Source organism: Mastigoproctus giganteus, chromosome 1, assembly GCF_048544385.1.
Source record: "Mastigoproctus giganteus isolate SK-2022 chromosome 1, ASM4854438v1, whole genome shotgun sequence".
Taxonomy (NCBI): domain Eukaryota; kingdom Metazoa; phylum Arthropoda; class Arachnida; order Uropygi; family Thelyphonidae; genus Mastigoproctus; species Mastigoproctus giganteus.
In genome coordinates, this window is record NC_143575.1 from 52,688,590 (window position 1) to 52,700,734 (window position 12,145).

Consider the following 12,145-nt stretch of genomic DNA (forward strand, 5'->3'; position numbering starts at 1 on the left):
AAGTCAGATTGAAATATTCAGATCCTTTTTTCGGCGTAATGGCTTGTAATAATAATAATAATAATAAAAAAAAAAAAAAAAAAAGCAAGAACTACCAAATGTTAGAAATGAAACTATTGGTCTAGATATTTGTACTTCAAGCAATGTGGAATGCGTGTATATAGACTAAAATTACAGACAGTTCATTACAGAAAATTTAGAGATAGTAGAAGATCCAGAATTAAGAAATATCCCTTAATATAGATATAATTTAGATTAAATAGAAAAATCAGTGTAGCATCTTTTAAAAGGAGTTATTATCAGGAACTACTAAAATACTGTGTGGTTTGGTTACCAATATAATATACCTGTAGAATCATCTCAAATGTGGATTAATACTGTATTTTTAGAAGTGACTAATGAATACTCTGAGATATAATCAAAATTATGGCATTGTATTTATAGCAGTCATTTTACCTTAGTGCATATTAAAAGGGAATTATCCTTCATATGTCCTTCATGAAGACTTTGCATTTACTCCAGTGAACAACAGCTAATAATTATGAATTCATATACAAAAAACTTTTATATCTTTTATACCCTAAGAAATGAACTGAAACCTAGTGATACATGTCAAATGATTTCAATTTCACTTAATATTATCACCAAAAAACTTATAGCATTGAATAAAAAATTTTAATTAAATAATGATTAATATAATTTCCTTATGTGTGCTTTATTTGAAAGTTTCACAAATCATGAGTGAGTTTCATATTTATTACTTCATGTAGAGATAGCTATGCTAGGCTATCTGGAAACAAAATGCTGAAACTTAATAAAAAATAACCACAATACTAGCTATTTGAACTTGTAAATACAAGTTAAATTAACTTATATAAATTAACAATGTTACTATATAAACGTTTATAGCAAAAGAGAGGAATTTAACCTTAAAGTGGTTAGAATTTCCCATTGAATAACTAATATTTCCAAAACTGACCATTCCAGTATTATACTTTCTCAATGCAGTGCCTCTGTTTACAGAGATACCAGGATATACAACATGTACAGTAAATAATACTTATCAAAAATATCATTTCAAGAAGGCATTAAATATCATCAATCATATGCATTATTGTCGGAATGTATACACATAAACCAAATTTTCAGTTAAATTTTTATTAACTCTCAAACTTTATGTAAATATTGTACAAAGCATACACTCAGCCATTGTTGGTGTCTTATAGTGTGAAAAGCTTCTATCCACCAAGTGACTTATATGATATATTAATCATATTTAATACAGCATATATGTACTTCTGAGCTTTACGCTTTAAATTCTGATTACTGAACTTTTAATTACGCCTACTTTAATATACACTGACTTTCAGTTCTGTCACCGCTGTAATTAGTAGTATCAACTCCGCTCACTCCGTAATAAAACAAATACATTCTAAGTTAATTGCTTATAATGAGTCAAACCAAATTGTGACATTCTGCTGGATCCCAGGACATTCTGAAATAGCCAGCAATGAAAGAGCAGAAACAACCATAAACTGCTATTTCACAAACTTTTCAAGTTGCATATACAGTTTAGACACATTATCCATAAAGCATGTTATAATTGCTGGTCACTAATCTGGAAAGGTTATCCAGGAAACTCTACCAAATAAAACCAGAACCAAACCTGTGGCTCTCCAGCTTTTAAAAAAACAGGTGAGATGAAATTATTTTGGGAAGGCTAAGGATTGGGCATACTCACCTCACTCACCTGTATCTATTAATGAATGACAGCACTCCCCAATGCTCATTATGTCATGTACAACTGACTGTTCATCATTTATTAATGGACTGTCCCCAGTTTCTAAATATCCCTTCAAACACCTTTAAATCATTTGTTAATGCACAGTTTTCGTTAATGTAGATTGTCAGAGATGATCTTAATAAAACAGAACAGATTAGCTTCCTAAACTGTATAGGTATATATCATAAAATATAACATAAAATTTTACAGTAAAGTTAATATTTCATACTAACCATTTGAAAGACACAATATATCTCTGGCAGCCTTTGTGTCATAAAACTGCATAATAACAACAACAACATATATGGTGTGGCACAATGTATGTATTTTTTCTTTTTATTATTTTTCCTTCTGCAATATCTTTATATTTATTATTTTCTTTTCTTTTAAATATTGGATGCACATAGTAATCTGTTCAAGGTCCTACCAAAGGAACAGGCTTTCGACCCCAGGTATACCTGTGCATCAACTTATCTAGTATTCTTTTTTGCTAATAACTTTATTTTATCCTTTTCATGTCTCCTGCATTATTAGGTTTTTATGAGGGAATCCAGATGCTATTTACTCTTATTTAAATCATTCATCTTTTTTCTGCTGTTCATTTAGATTTATATTACTACTTTGTGCATCATTATTTTTCTGCTCTTTTCTTTGTTGCATCACATATGAATTTAACTTATATACATTTACAACACACACAACCATATTTCCAGTATGGGCTTTCTCATTATATTTTTTGGCTAACTGACACCAATTATAGCTCTCTTTCTTCTTCGCTAATGTCACTACTGCCCACAAGTGCTAGTTTGAATTAAGCATAGTTTTTCATTCTCATTCTCTAAATGTTGCATGAAAAGCAACATGTGTCTGTTTCTTTCTGGGAACAAGCAGTTGGTTCTTTGTGATATCAGTTTTGTTTTATTTTCCATTTCCGTTAAGCTTTATTCTGATTTGATCTTATTCTACTTTATTTTATTTTATATTATTTGATATTAAATTCAATTTTCGCATTCTTTTAATCTGGTTCACTTTTTGTGTCAGCAGCGAATTCTACACACACACACACACACACACACACACACACACACACACACACACACACACACACACTTGCAATAATGATAATTAATCTTATTCAGCACCTGGTTAGCCTAACCTTCAGTTTCAAAATTCTAAATTTAATATATATTTTTTTCATTATTATTATTATTATTATTATTACTTGAATATATTTTACTATGGAAACAGAAGACTTGCATATTAAAAGCAGGCCTTCTGTTTACTTGGCTCTCACTTTCATTGGTTAACCTTTAAAAATGTAACTGAAATTGGGTTATATACACTGAAAGGACAGAATTCGTGGGCCTGGTTCCTGGGCAACGTGACGCTGTCACCCCCTCTTGCTAGTGGACAAACCCACCGCTTGGAAGGTATATAGGTACACTGCATTCATGTGGACGGTAATTCGATGTCAGTATGGATAAACATTGTGAGTTAACTGACTTTGAAAGAATGATGGTAGTGGGTACCCCACACATGGGTCACTCTGTCGCGGAGGTGGTACAGAAATTGCACTATCCCCGTTCGGCAGTATCAAGAGTGTATCGATAATACACCATTTCTGGAATAACATCTCATTGTGGACAGCGTTGTTGGGGAGTGGATGAACGTGACTGTTGACGTCTGTATCGCATTGTTTCAGCCAACTAGAGAGCAAAAGTGGCACAAATCACCCTGACTTCAACAAGAGGAGTGCCAGAAATGTCTCCACCAAGACCATCAGGCAATCATTAGCTGCAGTAGGTTATGGGAGCTGCCAACCCACCAGAGTCCCATTGCTAACACCATGACACAGAACTCTACACCTCAACTGGGTGAAAGAACATCAGCACTGGATCTTGGATGATTGGAGACAGGTCTCCTGGTCCGATGAGTCCCATTTCCAGTTATTTCGAGCAGACGGGAGGTATCTGGTGGAACCTGCATGAAGCTATGCACCCGTCATGTCGACTAGGAAGTGTTCAGGCAGGAGGATGGTCGGTAATGGTATGGGGTATGTTCAACTGGCACATGTTGGGACCTCTGGTATGTCTAGATGTATCTCTGAATGGTCCAGGTTAATGTGTCCATCCTTGAAGGCCATGTGCATCCCTTCATGGTCATCCTGCACCCGCAGGGCAATGGACTTTCCAGCAGGACAATTGCCTTCCCACAGAGTTATGGTGACTCGAACATGGTTCGAAGAGCATTCCTCAGATTTTACCACCATGGAATGGCCTCCCCATTCACCGGGCATGAACCCTATGGAGTATCTTTGAGATGCTGTGGAAAGGTCTGTTCGAGCTTTGGATTCTCCATCCACGAATATGACAGAATTATGGATAGCGGTGTAGCAAACATGGATGGAAATACCCGTGGAACACTGTTGTGAACTAATGGACTCAATGCCTCGTCACGTGACTGCCCTTATACAGGCAAAAGGCAGACCTACCCATTACTAGGTGGGTATTGATCATTAAACAGTATACTTTGTAATAATTTTCTTACTTTTTTTTTTGTAGTCATTATTGATGCTGGAATATACTTTTCAGATAATCTTGCAACTTACTTCCTTACTCAACCCTAAATATACGTTTAATAATTTTAATTTATATTGTTATAATAGTTTTGTGCAAAGTTCTAGCCACTCTACTTGCTCAACCATGTACTCATTGTGGTTGTGAGGTTTTATTTTCTTAAGTAATGACCTTAGTCCATAAATTACTTCTAATTGCTTTCGTTCATAAAACTTAAATAACACACACACACACACACACACACACACATATATATATATATAATTACTCCTAAGTTAAATGTATTTTATTATATATTTATTGCTCTTACTGAGCCAAACTGCTGTAAATGAAGTTCTGCTTTTGCATTCTTACATATATCTGCTGGTCTTCTAATTAGATGCTATACTTTACCTATGAACAATTTCTTAGATAAAAAGATAATAAAATAATAAGCAAATAACATACAAAGAAAATAATATGAAGAAAGTAAAAAGCTGTATTTATTCGCTCACATGAACATTAATCCACTCTCATCAGGGGCTTTGAATGGATCAGTATTCAAAACAAATGGATAAAAATATATATAATGCATCTATGTTTCTTTTCTCCTTATCCAGTTTTACTCGGTCATTATTAGAATTACTACTATTAATTATGAAATTAGATGTTTAATTTTACATTACTATATTGTCAAAATCTATATACAATGGATTCCGGTTATTTGGGCCACCGGTTAATCGGGACAGCCGTTTATTTGGGGCAAATCTTAAAAAACAGAACCCAATCGAGAAAATAGCCAGGGTTTACTTCGCTTAATTGGGACAACATGCCATTTAATCAGGGCAGGAGGCCCCAGCCCTGGAGATTAACCTACGATTGTCTCCAACCGTTCAGTCGGATTTCTGGAGGTCACAGCCATAAAACAATAAAAACAGTTAGCAGTCACCTGTTTATTGGGCTTTTCTGTTAGTGCTATCTATCATAAATGGATAGTAAACTCAAGCTTATTGAATTTGCGATAATACTGACAGCTGGAATTGTGTGGGTTATTATGGTGAAATGTGTTTACACTTCCGTGGAATCTTCAGTTATATAAAAAAAATTAATTTTCAGAATCTGATCTTCATTCCTATTTTTTATGCTTCATAACTTGTTACTCTGTTCTCACTTGCACGTATCGTGTTACTTGCAATTTGTATGTGCTGTGCTGTGCTGTGTTCTTTGTTATTAATTGCTTATCTTTTTACTGTTTTAAATTTCAACCCCCACCCACAAATGTCAGTGAACAGAAATGTCAACTAGTTAGTATGTACATATTATAGTATGTATTAATTATTCCAATTATCACGCATATTCTTTCGATTTTCATGTATCATTTAATTTTTTAATTGATAAGGTAATAAAGGATAAATTTGTGCTTAATATATCTTTATTTTTATAGCCTGTGGATAATATTCCTCTTATTTTCACTAATCGGAATCGCTGTTTAATAGAATTAAAATTCAATTCAATTCACAAACATGATCACAATGACCGGTGCTTGTTACAAATCATATAGTGAATAGTACTTTACTATGGTGAGCCCATCATAATGTGATGTGATTGTACAGTGAACCAATTGTAAAGCAGGGGTCCATTGTATTTTTAACCATTTATGTGAAACTTCAGATAATTGGGGCAGCCTCTTAATCAGGCCAAAATGCACTAGTCCCGATGTGTCCCAAATAACTGGAATTGACTGTAATTTATATCTGTACTACAGTAAACTGAAGGTAACAAAGCCCTATGTATATGCATATTAAGCTAAATTAAGACAGTTTTACATTTATATTTACTCCATTTATTCAGAAACTCACTGCAACAGTTTACAGCAATAAAAGAACAAAAATTTGAATTTGGCACCCTTTTATGCATTTGATCTAGCAAAAATGATAGCAGTGGTATTGCTCTGATTGGCTAAATCAATAATTAAAATTATTTGCACTAATTAGTGCAAGGAGTGGCATGGTCATTTGCATAGAAGTTCAAATTTCTGTTCTTTTATTGCTGTGAATTGTTGCCATGAGTTTCTGAATAAATGGGGTAATTATAAATGTAAAGCTGTCTTAATTTAGCTTAATACACATTTTCATTGTTTCCTTATTCCAATTTATTGTGGTACCAAATCCAATAAAATCAACCTGATATACCTAATTGCCATAAATATCTTCCCAAAGGGTAAAATGTGTAATTAATGGAAATATGAGAAATCATGCAAATGGCAATCATGACAACCAAACACATTTTATTGCATTTATGCGTACAAACTGAAATGATAAGTTAACGTAATAGTGTTATGTACTGTTAAACAGCAAAATAAGTCCTCAATATTTTGTTGTTCCTCCTCGAGCTGAAATTACAGCCTTGCAACAATCTGGCATAGAGTTAATGAACTTCTGGATATACAGTTGCCCCATTTTGTGGTGCCACACCCTTACAATGCTCTCCTGCAGCTGAATCTTACTTGTTGGCTTCTTCTGAGCAATTTTAGACAACATTACATACCAGCAATTTTCAATAGGGTTCAAACCTGCACTGTTGCTGAGCCATTCCAACACTGTATTGTCAGAATTTCTGAGGTATGACTGCACTTGAAGGGAGAAAAATGAGGGAAAACATTGGTGTAAGTATGTTTTAAGCCTTGTGAGACAAGAAGAAAAACTCATCGTTAAATCTAAATAGCATAAATCTTACCAATTTTGCTGTGTGGCAAGTGCTAATTCCTGTTGAAAAATGCAGTTTTGGATGTCTGTGTGGTGATCCCTAATAACGTGTTTCAGGCACTCCTCCAAGATAGCAGTGTAGGTTTTTGCATTCACCGTTCCGTTAATAAACTTAATTTGCCCCATCCCCCCCCCCTTTGCTTGTTATGCATCCCCAGACCATCTAACCGGCGGGGAACTTTACAGTTGGGATTATGCAGTCAGGATGGTATACCTCCGATTTTCGACTTCTGATATATCGCTTCCCATCCAAGCCATGTAGGTTGAATTTCGATTTTTTAGAAAAGATGACAGTCTCCCACTGCTCTTTTGTCCATGAAACATGCGTTTTAGCCCAAGCAAGTCGCTTCTTCCTTATTTGTTAGGTCAACAAAGGTTTCTTCTTGGGCCAATAGGCATGCAGACCACATTCCAAAAGCCGTCTTTGGATAGTTGCACTTGTTTCAACATCAGAGGCCATCTCAAAGTCCAGTTTTAGATCAGGAGCACTAGCGTGGCGATTACGAAGGCATAGCCGTTTCAAATATCGATCTTGGGAAGGCATAGTCACTCTCTTATGGCCTGATCTAGGTCTTCTCTTCACATCACCGGTTTCACAATTTAATTTCAGCACTTGGAATACTGTTGACTGGTGGCAGCCCATTTTACAGAGCAATAGCTACACGTTTTTTTTCTTGGTGTCAACTGAACATATGGAGCCATGCTTACACCTCCCCAAAACAGGATGCTAATGAGCATGTGTACTCTTCCAATGCTGTATTTATAGAAATGGCTGATGCAATACCTTGCAATTACTGTCTGATGCAATAGAAATTTGCCTTTGCTTTGCAACAAAATGACTGTAAACTATCTTATGCATTTCACTACAAATGTTACTTTTTTAAGGTGTTGCAGTTGTTTTGTCTGTCACTGTATATATTTTCATTCATTCCTTTTGTATATTGATGCATTCAGAACCTCTGATGAGTGTGGATTAATGTTCTTGTGAATGAATGAATAAAAGCTTTTTATTCTCTTATTATTATTTTCTTATATTCTTCATATTAACATCTTATAAAACTTATGTTCTTCATATTATTTGTTTATTATTTTCTATCTTATTATCTAATAAATTGTTCCTAGGCAACACATAGCATCTAATTAGGCATCCAGCAGATATATGTTAGAATGCAAAAAGAGGACTGAATTTACAGCTGTTTGGATAAGAGCAATAAAAATATAATAAAATACATTTAATTCAGTAATAATACTAGATAAGCCATGATCGTTTAATGTGCAATTACAAAATGCAACAGCATTTGCAATTCATCAGTCATTAACATTAAAATTATAGGGTATCAATGCAGTTATGTGAATAAATTTTAATTTTAGAGTAAAAAACGTGTTGTATATATGTTATATTATTATTATTATTGAAATAACGTGCAGCCTTGATATAATGATCCTCTTCATACCACAGTTTCAAATATACTGTGGGTATGATCATGTCCCCCAAAAGCAATTATTAAAAAAAGTAGTGTGTTCAAAGAACCAGCAATTTCATATTGGAAATAAGAAAAAGTGAATACTGTATATATAGTCATATCTACCGTACATCCTACTACCATATTTCCAAGAGGACAATTTAGTGAAAAAGTGGCCACATATTTGCTTCGTTATATTTGGTATCTAGTTGTAGCGTAATTTTTGTAAATAACAAGATTCATTAGAGACATAATTACTGTGGACATTCAGTTTCTCCCATTGGATAGAGAAGCAGTAAAAGAGTATATATTAGTGGAATGCTAATTACAAACTTATTCATTATAAATGAAATTTTAAATGTATACAAATGAATGGCAACCGTATTCTGCAGCCATTCGTCAAGTGCTTTACATTAGTTACAAAGTAAATTTTTTGTAAACGGCACATGACATTCTTTCTTCAACTAGAAGTTACACTTAGCATAGCCAAAGCTGCGAAGGGCTAAACTAGACAAAAATATACATTAACTGACAAGTGATTTTTGTTACTTCATAAAATCGTGTAACTTCATTTCGGCAATATGATACTCCAGATATGTTTGGTTTTGCTTAGGTTTTTCGAACCATGGTAAATTCTGGGGCATCAGAAATAAATACACAGAAAAATTAGTAAATCAGTAACTAAAGTAATGGATACCAAAAGAAAGAATTATACAGTTGAAGAATAGCAAAGATTATTGAAAGAATTAGAGTGGTGAAACAAAATACAGTATATTTTGTGAGTGTGGAATTCCAGAAGGAACACCCTATGGTTGGATGAAAGAAGAAGAGAAATTGCATTGATTCAAAGATTGCATAGAAGATGAAGTAGGCCTCCAAAGAAAGAAAACTAGACTTTGTGAAAACAGAGATATGGGCGAATGCTTATACAAGGTTTGTACTATAATAAATTGTCTATTACTATAATAATTTGTGTACTACAAGGTTTCTACAGGTACGTAGTGAAAGAGTACCAATAACTGGAGTAATTTTGAAAGCACAGGCTCTTAAATTTCATAAGCTACTTGGTGGAGATGATGACAAAATCAATGCTTCTGAAGGTCTCCCCCCCCACTCCATTCAGAAGCATTAATTTTGTTGTGGGATATTACAGGTTAGTCTTGTAGGCGAATATGCATTTGTTGACATTACATCAGCAGAAGCATTGTCTGAATTTCTGCGTAATGTGATTCAAGATGGTGAATTCACAGATGAACAGATTGTACAACTGTGACAAAACAGCACTGTGCTATAAGCTTCTCTCTGACAAGACACTGGGCATGAAAACTAACAAAGAGAGAGAATTACTGTGTTACTGTGCACAAACAAGAATGGGAATCACAAGCTAAAGCCATAGTGCATCAGTAAAAGTCATAGTCCCCGGCATTTTAAGCAGGTCAACGTGAAATCTACCTGTAAATTATTAAAATTGCTCCAACACTTGGATGACAAGTGATTTTTTGCTTTATGGTTTGAAAATGAGTTTGTACCATCAGCAAGACAACATTTGCTTTCCAAAAACCTTGAAGAAAAGATACTGTTTACTGTTGGACCACTGCCCAGCTCCTCCTTCAACTGATGTCCTGAAATCAAAAGATGACAAGAACGCCAAGAAACACAACTGCACTAATTCAGCCCATGGATCAGTGCTGAATTAGTGCAGTTCATTATTCAAGCCTTCAAAGCCTACTGTTGTAGTGAACTACTTGCAAGTGTTGTGAACTCAGAAATTCAAGTTTTAGAATTTCTGAAAACATTAACACTGAAAGACATTACATACAATATTGGATTAGCATGGAAGAAAGTAGGCTCAATAGTAATTGAAAACTGCTGGAAAAAAAAAAAGATGAGATCACTAATAATGACCTTGAATTAGCAGATTTTCAGATGTACTTATTGGCAGCCTTGGAACAAATGGTCTGGCTGCTTGGATTGAGGTGGATACAGAAGCTCCAGTTGTGCGTTATTTGAGCAAGGAAGAAATCACAGCCTCTTTGAACAGTGGGAAGACAATTGACAAACAGAAGGCCAGTGACATTGGGAATGACTCATAAGATAATGTGGATGAGTCATGTAAGGGAAAAAAACACCAGAAATTATCGAAGTGCTTGTAAACATTAATGAGGTTATGGCATGGTTAGAACATCAGAATGATAGTGAACATCTTCATTTATTGCATCTGACCATTATTAAGAATTATGTACTGAAAAAATGCTATCATCAGTTCCAGAAAACTAAATTACATGGCTGTTTCAGAACAGATCTGTAAAATGCAAATCCACTTTAATATCAAACATTGACTGCACCCTGACACGTCCAGTGCCGCAAGTTTACCCACATTACCAAGCATGTGCTTAGCTGGCAAGTTCCAAGTTGAAAGAGGAGAGGCAGGCCGAAGGTGACAATTGAGAGCAGTGTGCGGCAAGATATGCAGGAACTATGGCTCACTCCAGCAGACTGTACCAACCATGCTGTGGGAGCATTCCATCCATGTCGCTGACCCTTAACCAGGACAAACAGTGCAGATAAAGTAAAGTATGTGTAAAATGAAAGTCCATTAATGGTATTGTGTATTAGCAGAATGCAAAGGGAATGATATAACCTTTAATGCTTTGTCTTTTAGTCTGTATACTTATAAAAAGTATTTATTTACTAATAAAGTGTATTTATATTAAAAAACTGGGAAAAATTTTTTGGTTATAACCCACTTCACTTATAATGTGGGTATTAAAGCTGTCGCCTGTCGGTGGCACCTCCGTAGCCAGGTGGGAAGGAGCGGCAGTGCGTAGCACACGCTTCTTGATTAGACCGGGGTTCGAGCCCGTCACCACTAAATACGGAGGATGCAGGAAGGTTAGGGAATGACCACCGCATATCCCCGGAGCAATATGGTCTTATTTGCCAATGCTCCTAAAAACCAAATAACAGCAACAACTGTCGCCTGTCAGCTGCATTATATCAAGGTTGTAATGTTTATTATTTTTATTGTTATTGGCTTCACTTTTTTGTGTATTAAGTTATAGTTTTATTTCCATTAGAGAGAGGGTTGTCGTCCGGGACCATGTAGTTTCAAGGAGGTTCTGGATCATCTTCTTGCTATAGTTGTGCATCCAATAAAATCACTGTTACGACAGGTAAGTTTGCAGAACTAGTGATGCTATAAAGAAATTATTTGTGTGAGCCTCCCATTTAATTTTTTTATATGATTATTAGATAATTTTTTATATATTATACGTAAGTAAATGCAATTAGCACTAAACTTTTTGTATACCAATATGTGCATGTTTTCAGAGATTGCAGTTGGTGATTTCATATTCAATATATACTGTAGTTACAAATAATGATTTGCACTTTCCAGAAAAGATGAAACTGTGAAGTGATTATTTTTTTTTTTATTCTTCCAAAAAAAAAAAAAAATTAAAAGACTGATTATCCACAAAAAAAAACAAAACAAAAAAACTTTTATTTTCTTACAAAAATATAAAATCTGGTTATTTTATTCTATTCCAAAAAAAGGAAAAAAAAAAGTGTGTATTACTA

The 12,145-nt window shown here is 34.5% G+C and overlaps 1 protein-coding gene across 4 annotated transcripts in view; it reads left to right on the forward strand.

Annotated features, from left to right (window-relative positions):
* hiw (MYC binding protein highwire) overlaps window positions 1-12,145 on the forward strand; it is a 1,043,263-nt gene that overhangs the window by 474,699 nt on the left and 556,419 nt on the right. For all 4 annotated transcript variants that reach the window (XM_090372846.1, XM_090372865.1, XM_090372875.1 and 1 more), the window contains exon 34: window positions 11,644-11,739. In XM_090372846.1, the coding sequence (XP_090228972.1) occupies window positions 11,644-11,739 (96 nt within the window). The remainder of the gene's footprint in view (window positions 1-11,643; window positions 11,740-12,145) is intronic.